This window comes from Aotus nancymaae, unplaced genomic scaffold (assembly GCF_030222135.1).
Source record: "Aotus nancymaae isolate 86718 unplaced genomic scaffold, 86718_ANA_hifiasm-v0.15.2.pri h1tg000008l, whole genome shotgun sequence".
NCBI lineage: Eukaryota > Metazoa > Chordata > Mammalia > Primates > Aotidae > Aotus > Aotus nancymaae.
The window spans coordinates 54,274,001-54,290,963 of NW_026988419.1; the positions used below are offsets into that span (position 1 = coordinate 54,274,001).

The following is a 16,963-nucleotide window of genomic DNA, read 5'->3' on the forward strand; positions in this document are numbered from 1 at the left end:
GCCACAGTCAGTCACATTAAATGGTAAGGAGATAAGAGGTCTAGTTTCATACTGTTAACCTATGGAGATTCCTTTATATATAATCCAGTGGGGGTGGAGTCTTATCACCATGATTTTTTTTAACAGGGAGGGCATCTGAGGACCTGAAGCTACAATTGTCTGAATCAACCACATTGGGATGTTTTTGAAAGTGAGAAATGAGAATAACCTGGGTTAGGTCACAGTGACTCTGAGAAGGGGGCTATACAGGTCTACAGAGAATTTTTCACCATGAATGTAAACTCCTGAATTTTCCCTGGATACCACAGATAATTCCTGAAAATGTTTATGTCCATTACAGAAGCCAGTGGACTGAATCTATGAATAATGAATTATCTGGAAAGTTTAAGTGGGCTTAGCAATATACTTACATCTCTACTTAGCAAATGCTTGCATTCTACTATTAATAAAAGAAGTTGAAAATTATTTCTGAATTACATTAAGGGTTAAAAAAAAGAGAGAGGTTTTTGGCAATTTTTGTCTCCTCCAAGATAATCCTAGTCCAGTCTGAATAGATTTGGCCGCTTTTGCTCCACAACACTCAGGAACTCTCAGCTGTTGATTTTTCTTCCATGGGAAATTCACAAGAGAACAAACAGCTCTCAGGGCCCTGTCAAATAATGGGTCCTGGGCCCTCAAGTTCTACAAATGAAAGGAGTCTTTCTGTTTGTGGAAAATTACTCTGCTGGAAAGTTACGTGATTTGGGACCTCTTAGTTGCTGATATGGAGGCAGTCAGGTCTTGGGACTGCCTTCTGTGAGTACAGTGGCCTTCTGTGAGTTCTGCACGGAGAACCCCTATGAGTTCTGGATAGAACTCACAAAAGGCCACTGAAACCCGTTTGTTACAGGTTCTGCGAGACAACAAGTAAGCACAGGAAAAGAGTCTCTACAGTTGAAAAACACTTGATTAAAATCACTTGCCCTTAACTTGGTCAATCCAATGGGCTGACATCTGAATAAACACATGGTGGTTGTAGAGATCAGGAGAAAAGACAGCAATGCCAAGCAGTCCCTCCTATTATTTATGGAGCAGGATGTTCATAATTTTTTATTTTATTTTATTTATTTATTTATTTTTAAAGATGGGGTTTCACCATGTTGGCCAGGATGGGCTTGATCTGACCTCGTGATCTGCCCACCTTGGCTTCCCAAAGTGCTGGGATTACAGGCGTAAGCCACAGCTCCCAGCCTGTAACAGAATGTTCAAAGGCATGGTCTAGAGAGTTGCTGCCAAACCACAGCCAGTTTTGCTGAAACATGAACTGAAAGTGCTAAATTAAAGTTAGCAATTCACAGAAAATTGGTTTCTTTGACCTGTTTTTCCTGTATTTCCATTTCTATCTATCAAAGAATTTCAGCAGAGATCACCTATAGCATATCATAAGGAAAGAGATTAGCAAGGCCATCAATTTGGGGAAACACTAAAAGGTAAGGTCAGAATGAAAGGCAGCGGTGATCTTACGAAGGAGGATGGCCAGTTGGCGAACATCTCAGGAAGAACATCAGTGAGGATAGGTCTTTGGCACTGTGATAATATTATGGGTTCAGGAAAGATGGTTTCTGACAAGGAAGAGGGCACTTTCAGAGACAGGGGACCGGGACAACATTTCCCATGTGTTCATTTTTAAGTCTTTCCCTTAAAACACATAAAATGTTTCCTCAAGGAAGTTAAAATCCATAACCTCCCTGTGTTGACCCAGTCGGGGGCCACCACTGGCCATTTGGGCTGATACACTTATCTACCCTGAGATGAATTCCACCTGCAGATGTGGCAAGTAGACAGACTTATTCTTCTACTGATTTCAAAGAGGATACTGGGTGGCCCAATAAAGAGTTTAAACTGAAAATGTACGGCAACTTCCTCCTCCTTAGTCTGACAGAATTCTTGCTACTCAGGTAATGGCAAAATGCAGTAAAAAATATTTTCTCCAAAATTAAAACTAGGAGATAGGACAAAAATGTTGAGAGGAGGGAGAGAAATAAACTGTAGACTTTAAACAGCAATAAAACTTCCAGGATCAGTGATTTTCCAGCTTTAGTTTGTACCGGTAACAATAAGTCTAGGAATTTATCCCCAAGAACTAAATAGAAGTTCATGTGCAAGGATGTTCATCACATCCCAACAGTAAAAAGTAAAGTGTGTCCAGTTTACAATAGCAAAGACCTGGAACCAACCCAAATGCTGATCAATGATAGACTGGACAGGGAAAATGTGGCACATATACACCATGGAATATTATGCAGCCATCAAAAACGATGAGTTCGCGTCCTTTGTAGGGACATGGATGAAACTAGAAACCATCATTCTCAGCAAACTGACACAAGAACACAAAATCAAACACCGCATGTTCTCACTCATAGGCGGGTGTTGAACAATGAGAACACATGGACACAGGGAGGGGAGCACTACACACTGGGGTCTGTTGGGGGGAAATAGGGGAGGGACAGCGGGGGGTGGGAAGTTGGGGAGAGATAGCATGGGGAGAAATGCCAGATATAGGTGAAGGGGAGGAAGGCAGCAAATCACACCGCCACGTATGTACCTATGCAACAATCTTGCATGTTCTTCACATGCACCCCAAAACCTAAAATGCAATAAAAAAAAAAAGTAAAGTGTGTCTTCCATGTGCAGCAATAGGGAATTAGCTCAATAACAGTGGGATATATAATACAGATCCATCCAAAGTGATACATGCATGAATTTAAAATACCTCATATTTCAAAGAGTATTTAATGAAAACATATCTATACTAACTTAAGTGGAAAAAAGCAAATCAGACAACAATATATACAAACTGGATTTTAAATATCATATAAGTACATTTTTTCCTCCATATGTATATTACAGATCTCAGTATCTGTTAAGTAGAATAGACTGCAACCCATATGGTTAAAATGAGGCCTTAAATGTTTTATGGCAGGGTGTGGTGGCTGTAATCCCAGCACTTTGGGAGGCTGAGGTGAACGGATCACTTGAGCCAGGATTCAAGCCCAGCCTGGCCAACATGGTGAAACCCTGTCTCTACCAAAAATATGAAAATTAGCCAGGCATGGTGGTGTGCACCTGTAGTCCCAGCTACTTGGGAGGCTGGGGTAGGAGAATTGCTTGAACCTGTGAGGCGGAGGCTACAGTGGGCTGAGATCATGCCACTCACTGCACTCTAGCCTGGGCAACACAATGAGACTCTGTCTCAAAAAAAAAAAAAAAATCTAGTTTTACACATACAGCCATATTCTTAGTTTCTCACCTCATGATAGCAAATAAAATCTTTATTTATGAAGATGATCTAAACCTGAATATGATAAAAATGTTACCTTGTGCCAGCCTTTTAAAGGCCATTTTCTTTTCTTCAGCATAAAGCCCTCATGTTTGTCTGGTTTCTGGACATTGGTTTGGCCTATTTTCAGCCCTTCTATAATTTCCCAGCTGTCAGCTTCCTGAGAGAAAAGAAGAAAAACAAATCACATGTTTCTCAGTGTTTGATGACACACTTAAAGCAGATTCTTAAGTAGAAGTTGCTTTTGAAGCAATACTAGGCCCACCAGAAAGAAGTATGAACAACATTCTGGAGCAAATGCTAACATCAAACACAGCTATGCACTTTTAACTGAAGTTAAAAAGAGTTTCCCAGGTAGACCTAGGGGTAAGCAGGGGTCCATCAGAGACTCAGCGGAGCCACCTTGTCTGTTGAGGGTAGGATGGAAATTCGATTGCCTGTACTCAGAATGTTTAAAATGCATTTTTCCAGACAGTGAATCCCTGGGCACAGAGGCACTTTAAAGTTTCAAAATAAGACTATTTTGATGACAAATGTTCAATTAGTGTGCGGACCTGGCTTTCTGTGTAGAAATGGAAAGGCTGCTGTTGTTTCAAGTGGCTCGGAACCTGCTATTACCATGGAATAAGAGTGCTGTGGTCACAACTGCTCTCAGGGAGGCTTGCATGCATTCCAAAGTGCGCATAAGAACATCTGCTTGCCAAAGACACACCAAAGAAATCCGTGTTTTCAAAGATACACATGCCCCTGGGAGCTTAAGGGTTGCATTTCTTAATAGTGGACTGCAATTCAACAAGTGATCACTATTTATGAATAATGTTTAGAATAAAAGGAGAAACTAGTAGGCTCTTATAAAAAGTCTAATGCCTGTGGCTTTTGACTCACACAGAAAGGTAGATAACCACTCTATTCCACAAAATGATCTCCATCTATGTGTAAATATATTCACTAGAGTGCTCTCTCTGTTCTTAGAGATATATCCACTGTGTTTAGTGGCACTTCTATTTTCAGTAGCCCCATACACGGATAGTATCTCTAGATGGATAATATTTTTATTTCTGGCTAGATTTATTTGGAGGCTGGTGTTCATCTTTGATTTACTTTGTGTGTCTGTGTGGATGATGAAGAATATTCTGCATAACTTGTGAAAATGGAAACATTTAATAAGTGCAGATCTTTGCAAGTTTTCTTCTAAAACTCAGATTGTAGTAAGAGCTACTAACTACTAATTTCTTTTTAAATTTTTTTATTTCAATGGGTTTTTGGGGAACAGGTGGTGTTTGGTTACATGAATCAGTTCTTTAGTGGTGATTTCTCAGATTTTGGTGCACCCATCACCCAAGCAGTGTACACTGTACCCAATGTGTAGCCTTTTATCCCTCACCACCCCCCACCCTTTCCCCAGAGTCCCCAGAGTCCAATGTATCATTCTTATGTATGGCTACCAATTTCTAACACAGTGTTTTTTTCTTCTTTGGGAGTTTAACTCCAGAAGGGGAAAAAACCGAAATAAGATAGAAAGGCAAAAAGTTAAAATGCATTTCTTAAACATAGATGTGACAGCTTTGAGCAAATAATGTTATTCAGTCTGATGCAATATTACTAAGTCCAGTAAAAGAAATAGAAAAGACGGTGGCTCACGCCTATAATCCCAGCACTTTGGGAGGCCGAGGCGGGTGGATCACGAGGTCAAGAGATCGAGACCATCCTGGTCAACATGGTGAAACCCCGTCTCTACTAAAAATACAAAAATTAGCTGGGCATGGTGGTGCGCGCCTGTAGTCCCAGCTACTCGGGAGGCTGAGGCAGGAGAATTGGTTGAACCCAGGAGGCGGAGGTTGCAGTGAGCCGAGATCGCGCCATTGCACTCCAGCCTGGGTAACAAGAGCGAAACTCCGACTCAAAAAAAAAAAAAAAGAAATAGAAAAGAATTCTACTGTAGTTCTCACAATGAAATAGGCTTTCAAACTGACAGAAGCAAAAGATAAAACCAGACCAAACAATGTTCCCCCATTTCAATTGTAAATGCTGTGGATAATGTTACAAATAAAGTGTGTAAGAAATGAAACAACTCATCTTAGTACAAAATAGAACCTTCTATGTTCTATTTTCCATTATGTTAAAATTTCTCCCTCTATGCTTAGTAGACTAGGACTATCTTAAGAAAACTAAAATTATTTTCTGAAAATTGAAGCATTTGTTTTTGTAATTTCAACTGATATTTTTTTCTACTTAAAAGTCTCCAATTTTCCTGAGTTTACTTATAACAGAAACAGAGCTAAAAAGCCATAATGTGATTGATCATGTCAGTACTTGATTTAAGTCAGATATACACATATTTTTGGTATTATAAGTTTTAAAATATTTTTAACCTAATAACAATAAATAAGAATAGACAGTAATGTCATAATTGCCTGACATTTTTCATTTGGAAAAAATAGAGGCTGGGCGTGGTGGCTCACGCCTATAATCTAAACACTTTGGGAGGCCAAGGCAGGTAGATCACAAAGTCAGGACATCAAGACCAGCCTGACCAAGATGGTAAAACCCCGTCTCTACTAAAAATACAAAAATAAGATGGTGTAGTGGCATGTGCCTGTAATACCAGCCACTCAGGAGGTTGAGGCAGAGAATTGCAGGAGAGGGGCATGTGCCTGTAATCCCAGCTACTCAGGAGGCTGAGGCGGAGGTTGCAGTGAGCCAAGATTGGGCCACTGCACTCCAGTCTGGGCAACAGAGCAAGACTCCATCTAAAAAAAAAAAAAAAAAAACAGGGACATTTCCTTTCTGAAGGGTAAACTACATGTGTGCAGATGCATGCAGGTGAGTGTCTATGTGTGTGGGTGTGTGAGGAGGTGGGGTGGGAGAACATAAAAATGCTTTAGAAGGTGAATGCATCAAACATAGGACTGGAACAAATCCTGATCAGGACAATGTGCACTTAAAAAAAAAATTCTTCCACTACTAATCAGTGCCCAGAAAGCCCATCTCTCAAAGGGGCTGAGAAACGGTGAGATGCAATGGTATCTGGAATAGATATGGCCCTCTGATTTCATGAGGCCCCAAGAGATGTGGTGTCTACTGACACAAAAACACAACAAGTGTTTATTAGTCTTACAGCAAGATCTAAATGGGCAACAACATGGAGAAGTAACGAGAAGTAGATGCTCTTGGTACCCTTCCCAGATCCCTTTATATTAAGCCAGTGGACCCAAGCCCCAGCTGCTGTGAGCTGGGCTAACAGCCACCTCCACCTCCTTCTAGGAAGAATTGCTATTTGACGGAGCTAGGGCCTTCATGCCTGGAAAATTATGCCATAATTATCAGTAAAATGAGAACAATATTAGTATGCACTTAGATGAGTTGAGGGCCGATTAAGAGAGATAATACATGTTCTAATCCAGTGCCTGGCATAAAATAGGTGCTTAACAAATTTTAGCTGCCTTTTTCCACTGTCCTAATATTTATTTGTTCTCTATTTCCTTTAGCTAACTATAAGAGAGAATTGCTATTTCAAAGAGATTACTATTTATATTGTATTAACCAGGTAGACAGTCTCTATTTGCTATTCAAATGGAAGTCAGACCACTTTTTACCTAAGATATGTTTTATAGTTTAATAACTCCCTGCTTTCCTTGGCTTAGCAGTCTATTCATGTCTGATAGAATAAACTTTATAGCTTGTAATATCTTTACAGTATAAAGAGGTTCAAGTGTGTGAATTCCATAACAGTAGGGTAGTAAAGTGTTCTTTTCTTAAAGGATTATATTTAATATAGAAAAGCAAAGTGGAATGATCGGTTTTACATATTTAGAAGTTAACTGTCTTCGGAAATAAAGTGCTATTTTTATACTGGAATTCAAAGTCTGCATGCATTCTATTTTCAGAATTTCTCCATAAAGGAGAAAGCCCATTGAAAATCGCAGGGAGGGATGGGCAGGAGTAGGATGGTATCTCCTCAACTCTCCCCTATGATTTTTGCATTTTAGACATACGTGAATTTAATGTTTCCCCAGTCTGAGAAGAGCAGGCTGAAAGGGAGGGAATACTGGCTCCCATGACACAGAAAAGGTCTTAATAAATAATCTGCAGTGTTCTCTCCCGAGCTCACTGCTAGGAAGGCCAGATGTGAGAAGGAGACTAGAAGTCAGAATATATAACAGCCCGAACATGTAGGTACTATTTTACCTTGCAGCTCGTGAAGAGCTGACAAGCATTGGTAGTGAAGTTGGACAAGTCGAAGTTGGAATCCCTGCTCTGCTACAATCCTTGACATCTTATTTATTTATTTACTTTTTCCATGGGCAAGTTATTAACTCTCAGTTTCCATACTTGTCAAATGTGATAAATACCTACATTGTGTGGAGCTGTTTATGAGAACTATATTAAATGGGATAATATATTTAAATACTTCTCATAGTGCCTGATGATGCAGTACACGGCAATAATGGTAGCTGTTGCTATTTTTATTGCCGGATGTAGTGATTTTTTTTTTCTTTTCCATTAGCTGGGCATAGAAAATTTGCTTCTCTCCAATGGGGAAGGCAATGCTCCTTTTTCCTTCTTCCCTTAAAGAGAATTTTAGACCTTTGTATGTAACCCAGCAAATCCCAGCAAAGTATACATTCTCTGTTCTCTCTTACAAAGGGCAGAGAAACTTTACACATTGGAGGCAGAAAAAGTGCAAAGAGTTGCCTACAACTGGCATCAAAGCTATTTTAGGGGAGTCAGGTGTAAAAGTGATTCACAGTTCAATTGGCCCCAGAGCAGACATCATGCCAGCAGAGAAACCACTGAATTCCATCACTGACCTTGGAGAGGGGAACTGGCTCCGGTTCTAGTAATTGCCGACTTACAGAGGGCTCAGTGCTAGAGGAAGCAGTCCTCTCCAGTATGTGAATATTCTGGAAATAAGTGGAAACACAGCCCAGGGTTAGACAACTCCTTACGTGACTATGCATGGGGGTAAAATCATACACAACACAGTAAAAACAGTAAGCTTAATGGCAAGTTCCTGAAAAGATCAAAGATAGCAGTAACATCAGAAAAATATGTTGGCACAGGATTTTCCCCTCTTCTTATAGATTTGCTGCTGAACTGCTGCTGCAATGCTGGTTTCAGTCTTGAGAGTCAGAGGAATATCTCTTGAAAAATTTTATGACACACACCGAAAAATCTTACAACTTTATAACAATGGCACACCCAATCCTTAGACTAATTAGCCTTACATAGAAATATTTGCTCATCTCTCCAACTGGGAATAGCAACAGACAAAGAGAAAGGTCAACCTTAAAAAATCCAGAGGCGAGCAGGTGCAGTGGCTCACACCTGTAATTCCAGCACTTTGGGAGGCCAGGCAGGTGGATCATCTGAGGTCAGGAGTTTGAGATCAGCCTGGCCAACATGGTGAAACCCTGTCTTTATTAAAAATACAAAAATTAGCCAGGCGTGGTGGTGGAAGCTTGTAAACCCAGATACTTGGGTGGCTGAGGCAGGAGAATTGCTTGAACCTGGAAGGTGGAGGTTGCAATGAACCAAGATTGCACCATTGTACTCCAGCCTGGGTGACAAGAACACAACTCTGTCTCAAAAATAAATAAAAATCCAGAGCCTTCACACCCTTCAGTCTCTAGAGTTTCTTAAACGCACAAAGAAGAAAACAATTCATCGAATACCATAAATGGTAGATGTCTTTTACAAAGACTACATAAAGAGCATTTATATATCAGTAAGATAAAGCTCCAACAGAAAAACGGATGAAGTACAAGAACAGGTAACACATGTAAGACATTTGAAAAGATGTTCAAACTCGGAAGTATTCAAAAAAGAATTAAAAAAATTTTTTCACCCAAGATTCAAGAATAGAGTGGGGTTAGAAGAAAGAAAACATAGATTAGATATGATCTTTCTAAAGAAGAGTTTTGCAATTATATTAAAGCCTTTGGGGAAAAAAGTGCATGTCTTAACCTATATTACATAAATCTACTCATTAAGAACCCCTAACTATCTTGGCACATTATGAATGCATAAAAGGAAGAAACAAACCTTGTTTCATGCACTCTTCAAATACATGTGAGCAAAATTTCCCTACTGTAAAATCTACGAAGTTTTTTTTAAAGGTTTTTCTTTTTTTAATGCATGAGGTGATTTTTTCTAAAAAAGAACCACGGCTAATAAAGATATACAAGTGTCACTGTATTACAGAGATATAAAATGCTTTCTCCACCAGGGAATAGATTACCTTATACTTTGAGGTAATTTTCTGTAGGAAAAAAAGTTTCCAAGGTAATTTTTTAAATAACCATTTAGAAATTACTCACTTTAGTAGCAAATTTCTCCCTCGCCATTTAATAGAATATCAGCAAAAAACTTGAATCAAATAAACTTCTGATCAAACAAATATAAAGATCAGAAACTGCCAGTGAAATATGTTGTTTATTCATTTGTTTGTTAGTTCAATTAATCAACACATCATTATTAGGCACCTACACTATGCCAGGCACAGAAGTCAGGGCCACAGAGAACAAAACAGACAAGAGAACTGCTCTTATGATACGTATATTCTAGAAACAGTTCTTATCATACAAAAGACCAAATAATGTTTAAGACTTTTTTGTAAGCCCACCTATTAATCTTGTCTTGTGTGGCCACTGCTTTTGCTTACTTTAATTTTCCAGTCAGGTATCTCTAATCTGAGTTTCTCTTTAAGGACTCTCCCTGATCCCCATCCTTTCAGGTGGCTGGGCAATAAAACACAGACACATCACTAAGTGCTTCCCCTGCCTCTCAAAACGCATGGTAAGAAAAACATGAAAAGAAACTTGACCTTAGCAACTATGTAGGCAGGAAATAAAGTACTTAATCTAGGGAAAGGAAATTAAATCCCCTAACTTCCAAATCAAGCCATAGACACAGAAATCAATGTGGTGTATTTAAAGTGATAAGAATGAATTTGGTCTCTACAGATACAAGGGGATAGTTAAGATGTTGCCAGAGTTTTGTGGGTCAGAAGGGTTAGCAACCACACAAACCAGGGCCCACATCTGTAAAATACCTACCACAGTACCTGGCACAAAGAACACAATATTAGTCTCTTCTCCATTTGATGTTACAAAACAGGTTATATTATGGAAGAAAAATAAGAAGATCAATCATTTCAAATATAGTACAGTATTTCTAAACCCCAAATTCTGTTGATTTGTCAAGGCCCAGAGAATCATAAAAAACATTTACTGAGACATAGCACTAAATGAATATTTTTATTATCACCAATGTATATATTTGTTACTGAAAAAGTTAAAGGACAATTTAGAAAACTACCAGCGGATACCCATTCTTGTAACTAGCTTCAAAAAATAAGCTACTCCATGTAACCTCCAGTATGATGGTGAAGAAGCCAACAGCTCTTATAGAAACACACCAGTCTTATATTTGCATATTATTACCTATCATTGTTTATTCAAGAATAAAAATTAATCCACTACCTTGAATTGTCTTCAAACTCATGGTTTTAAAAACTAAAAGCATAACTCTAAAGTTGTGTAATTACATGCCAAGCTATTCGTTATTTTAAATGAAATATCTAAATACTTGAAAGAAGACAGTTAAAACTGACCATACCCAGGCCTGGCCTCTAGCTACGTTGAGTGCTCCTTGAAGGTGGGGACAAGCTCGTCTTCATCCTCGAATTCCATCTTCTGTACCCGTAATCCACCCCATACTAGCATAGCAATCTGTACACCGAATCCAGTCAAAAATTTCTGAAATTTTTTAGCACTAATTTGCAGAGAACATTCCTTCAGCAATCAATTACCTTCCTGCTTTATCTTGGAATTATAAAAATCATGCTCCAATAGGACAGAACTTTTGAAAACAGTTAAAAAAAAAAAACCTAATTTTTAAAACTGAAAAATCTAGTGGATTAATGACAGAACTCTTATTAGATTTAAAGCTATGACTAGTCATTAGGGAGCACATCAAATTCATGACATCTTCAGTTACAAAAATTAGTTCTTTTCATAAGGTTTCCTTTAAGATCATAATTTGTGGTATAATTTTTGTATTTTCTTCACAAGATAGCTGTTTTCATATTCTTTCAGAGTGAACTGGAAACACATGCCACTGCCTTCAAGGTATTATACACATTATGTAAACAAGTTAAATAAAGGGTTATGTAAACCAATTAATTATTCTTTTAACATCAAGTTTCCTCTCAAATGCTAAAATTACAACTTAATTTCCAGGTCCGTTTTTTAAGGAATTTAGAACATACAGAGAAGGTGGAAGTACTTACCCGCCCTCTGTTCCCCCTGATCAGAGATAACTGATGCATTTTTAGCTTAAAACGAGGAACCTGGAACACATATTTCCCTGTAGCTCTTTAATATGGTATAAATAAGCTCCTTGGGTTAGTGTTCATTGATCTCAATACCTCCTGGGCAGCAAGTGGAAATCTGCCAACACGACTGTAGTCTGGTTTACTTGGTATCAAAGGTGTAGGTAAACAGACAGACAATGAGACCCTTAATAATAGCTGAATGGTTCAGTGCAACTCACGCAGAGAGAAACATGACTCTCAAAATGAGAGTCCAGGAGATCTGTTCAATATGGGTTTTGTCATACTTAAATTTCATTTCAAAGATATAAAGACATTGTTGGAAATATTTTAGGCTGTGGCTACAAATTTCTGTATAGGCTCACTTTTTCTACAAATTTAGGATAGTAGTTAAGAGAACTGGACAATTGCTCTCTGAATGTTAACTCCATTGAAATTGTTAATCTAACTAACTTAGCTAAGCTATTTTTATGTTCACAGATTTATCCAAAATATTTTCAAAGAAAAATATCCAAAATAATTCGGAAATTTCAGAAGTATGTTCAAGCTTTTGGCTATTTGATGTCTCTCTTCTAGGTATAGCTGCTACTTTGAACGTAGCAACACTGTTTCAGTGGTACTAGTAACCTTTGTAGGATAGTGTTGATGATGATGATGGCAGTTAGTATTTACTGCTTTCTACATTCCTGTCTCCATGCTTTACATGAATTATTGCATTCCATCTTCACAAGCCTTTGAATAATGACTAGTAAATGATCTTCTGTCTGACTGAACAGAGAAAGGCACAGAGAGATTAAGAGAGGCACACAGTCACTAAGTGTTGGAGTTGGAAGGTGACAAGATTTTACTCTTGAGTCAAGCATTTAAATATGGCCTTCTGCATTAACATTAAAGCTAATGTCAACTAACAAAAATAACAGAAATTTCAAATCGTTAAAACATCACAAAGCATCCTCTACCACAACCTTCTATGGATATAGAGAAGTAGAAATGAGTGAAATAAAAAAGAAAAAATTGCCACACATGGTGGCTCATGCCTGTAATCCCAGCATTTTGGGAGGCCGAGGTGAGTGGATCACGAGGTCAAGAGATCGAGACCATCCTGGCCAACATGGTGAAACTCCATCTCTATTAAGAATACAAAAATTAGCCGGGCACGGTGGAGCATGCCTGTAATCCCAGCTACTTGGGAGGCTAAGGCAGCAGAATTGCTTGAACCTGGGAGGCAGAGGTTGTAGTGAGCCAAGATTGCGCCACTGCATTCCAGCCTGGCAACAGAGTGAGACTCCCTCAAAATAAATAAATAAATAAATAAAAAAGAAAGAAAGAAAGAAAAAATTATAGCACTTTAAGTATGGTATAATCTTAGGGATAATTTCTTTGTTACAGCACAATCAGGTTAATTTCCAATTTCAAAATTTTATTTATTTATTTCAAAAACACACTCAAACCAGACAATTTCTAATTTTCAAGAAGTGAGACCAAGTCAGCTAGCTTTTACTTTGGGAGTACAGTGTACGGTGCAGACAAAAGAACATAAGTTTTGCAGCCCTACAGACCAGAATAGCAACCCTCATCTGCTACTTACTACGTGACTTAGACAAATCATTAACCTCTATCAACCTCAGTATCCACTATCTGTAAAATGAGGATAATAATATCTACCTTACAAGACACTGCAAGTCACAGAGTTGGCATCCGGTCTACGCACCGTGCTGCCCAAAGACTGACACATAGTAGGCACCCAATAAACAGCAGCTACCATCTCAGCTACAAACATTACAGGAATAAATGTCTAGGACTGTTACACATTCCCATTGCCACAGAAAGATGACTTTCAAACACCTTGCACCTGACACCTGGGAGCCCTTTTGGAACTGAGGAACCTGTACCTTCCATGACCATCATGTCACCCAGCAAACCCAGTAACTATGGTCAGCATCACCTCGTGATCAGGACATCAGAATTTGGTGAGAGAGCTGTCAATGTGAGTTGAGAAGATAGCCTAGATATTCTCTAATGGGAAAGCAACAGCAGTGATGGCAGCATAGAATGCTTCCTTCTGAATGCCTGCAGCAGAAGATGCATGTGGATTTTCCTTCAAAAAAGCTTTTTTTCTTTGCAATAGCATAAAATATTAAAATCACCAAAGCCAAAAGGCCATGGCTGAAGAAGTAGCAGTTCTACTACTTGCTCCATTATCGTGCCCTCACTGAAAGATGCTGAAGTGCATTAACAGTAGGGCTCTATGTAAGCACCCTTAAAATGAATGAAAGTAGAACATTTCAGAAACAGTGGCTGAAGAAAGTTCACACAGCACACCTGGGAAATTCTGGAGGGAGAAAAACAAAGTCATCACAGTTCCATCCCTTTCTGCATAGAATCATGACTCGACCACTATAGCCTCATCATTGAACTGGGTCTGTTTTGAGACACCCTGTATTGTAAGAAATACCATGTGAACCCATCAAGTGGTCCACTGATAGCAAAGAGTATTTCAGTGATATTGACTATGAAGAGGTAAAAGGTATGGGAATAAATAGCTTTTTAATTCCCACAGTTGCCTTTAAATAGAAATAGAACCAGAACTTACTGGTGAACTTCCTTCTTATTCTGTACTCATAACACTCAACAGCATAACCAAATCAGAGGACACCACAGCAACCAGAGTAAAAACACAATCGGATCATGCTTCATTACAGCCGTTATAAACAAATGGCAAATCACATGAACAAATACCAGGGCATATCAAGAGCTAACACTCTGGAACATGTAGAGTTAATTTAAAGGCAGGATAACTGTGACCTGAAAAGAATATTAAAGTTAATCTGTAATTTTCTAAAAGGCTTTTAAAATTACTCAGGATAAGGATTTTGAGTATGATAATCACTCACATGATTTTGCTCACAATACAAGCAAAAAAAAGAAGTCCATAAATATATTTTTAATATTTATATATGTTCATTTGAGGCAGAAAGTTGGACTGTTTTGATCACCCTTGTAAACTAAGAGCATGTCATTCATATATATATATCATATTTGTTCTATCATTCAGCAAATATTTATGAGAACATGTATTGATAGCAGATCTTATATTTATATATATAAATTCTTTCATTCAGCAAATATTCATCATATACAATATGTTCTCATAAATATTTGCTGAATGAAAGAATAACTATTCACTGTATATATACAGTGTCTAAATTCCTGCTCAGACATAATAACGTTAAATTACCAAGAGATCAAATGTAAGCAGGAAAGAAGACAAAAGGTGACCCAGCTCGTGCTTCAGCACCTCAAAGTGGTTTGAAAAACCTGTGCCAAGTTTCCCATGTGGCAAAATATCCTTCATATTCATTTAATTTATAATTTTATACTTATCAACATAGGGTTTGCAATTTCATTATATTTTAATATAATACATAACAATATTTAATGTTTGCTGATATTTTTACTATATTTACTACATTCCAAATGCTGTTTTAAAGATATGGACACACAAATTCATAAAATATGACCTTTAGAAAAACACATTCATTGCATAAATCTTTTGGGGAAAACAGAAAAATAGAAATTAAAATCACTCATAACCAGCAATAGATTTTTTCAATATTTTGGTATATTTTCTTTCAGCTGTTTTTCAATGCACATATATATATATATCCAATTCTTAAAAACAAAAATTGTATATTTTTTCAATTTAATAGTCTGTTTTTTTTGTTGTTGTTTTTTGGTTTCAATTAGCAACACAGTTCTCCCTTGGTATCCTTGGGGGATTGACTCCAGGACCTTCTGCAGATACCAAAATCCACAGAGGCTCAAGTTCCTTATACATAATGGTGTAGTATTTGCATATAACCTATCACATCTTTCCATATACTTTAAATCATCTCCATATTACTTATAATACCTAATACTATGTAAATGTGATATAAATAGTTGTTATACTGTATTTTTTTTATTTGCATTATTTTGACTGTGGTATTGTTGCAAGGAGGATATTTTCGATCCATGGCTGGTTACATAAACGATGTTATGTATGTAGCCCTTTATACGGCTCAACAATGGCTGGTTTAATCCACAGATCTGGAACCTGTGGCTACAGAGGTTTTAAAAGTAAAATATTTCCACACCATTAAATATTCAAAAGCATTTTTAGCAGCTGTGCAATATTTCACTGTATGGCTATGAGAGAGGTTATTTAAATACCTCCTTGCCGAACATTAGACTGTTTCTAATTTTTTTACTACTATAAAAATACTTTGATAAACATTTTTTTAACTGAAATCTTTAACAGGTATCTTTGATTGTTTCCTTAGAACACATGTTTTTAGAAGTTGATTTACTGGGTCCTGTGGTATGAGTTTTTATTAAAAAGACTTTAAATACATATCGCTAAATTTCACCCCAAAAAGGTAATATCAATAAACAGTCTTAGCAGTACTGCAGGAGAGTGTCTATTTCCTTGAAACATCACCAGTGCTGGTTATGAACATTTTTTTAAAAATCAGCCCTTAATTGGCTCATGCCTGTAATCCCAGCACTTTCGGAGGCTGAGGTAGGTGGATCACGTGAAGTCAGGAGTTTGAGACTAGCCTGGCCAATATAGTGAAACCCTGTCTCTACTAAAAGTACAAACATTAGCCAAGTGTGGTGGCGGGCGCCTGTAATCCCAGCTACTCAAGAGGCTGAGGCATGAGAATTACTTGAACCCAGGAGGTAGAGGTTGCAGTGAGCTGAGATTGTGCCTCTGCAGTCCAGCCTGGGCGACAAAGTAAGACCCTGTCTCAAAAATAAAATGAAATAGGCTGGGCATGGTGGCTCACACCTGTAATCCCAGCACTTTGGGAGGCCAGGGCAGGCAATCACCTGAGATCAGGAGTTCGAGACCAGCCTGGCCCACATGGTAAAACCTCATCTCTACTAAAAATACAAAATTAGCCAGGTGTGGTAGTGCACCTGTAATCCCAGCTACTCGGAAGGCTGAGGTAAGAGAATCACTTGAACCTGGGAGGTGGAGGTTGCGGTGAGTCGAGATTGTGCCCCTGCACTCCAGCCTGGGCAAAAAGAGCAAAACTTCATCTCAAAAACAACAAAACAAAAAAAGTACAAAAATTAGCAGGGCATGGTGGCACTCATCTGTAGTCCCAGCTACTTGGGAGGCTGAGTCAGGAGAATCGCTTGAGCCTGGGAGGTGGAGGTTGCAGTGAGCTGAGATTGCACCACTATGCTCCAGCCTGGGTGACAGAGTAAGACACCATTTCAATAAAAAATAATAATAATAAATAAAATAAAACCTTACCTCC

The 16,963-nt window shown here is 38.2% G+C and overlaps 1 protein-coding gene across 12 annotated transcripts in view; it reads right to left on the reverse strand.

Annotated features, from left to right (window-relative positions):
- The window catches only part of OSBPL6 (oxysterol binding protein like 6), a 140,236-nt gene that overhangs the window by 65,659 nt on the left and 57,614 nt on the right, over positions 1-16,963 (reverse strand). For all 12 annotated transcript variants that reach the window (XM_064373304.1, XM_064373303.1, XM_064373308.1 and 9 more), the window contains 2 exons: positions 8,131-8,223; positions 3,357-3,479 (listed from right to left, as the gene is read on the reverse strand). In XM_064373304.1, the coding sequence (XP_064229374.1) occupies positions 3,357-3,479; positions 8,131-8,223 (216 nt within the window). The remainder of the gene's footprint in view (positions 1-3,356; positions 3,480-8,130; positions 8,224-16,963) is intronic.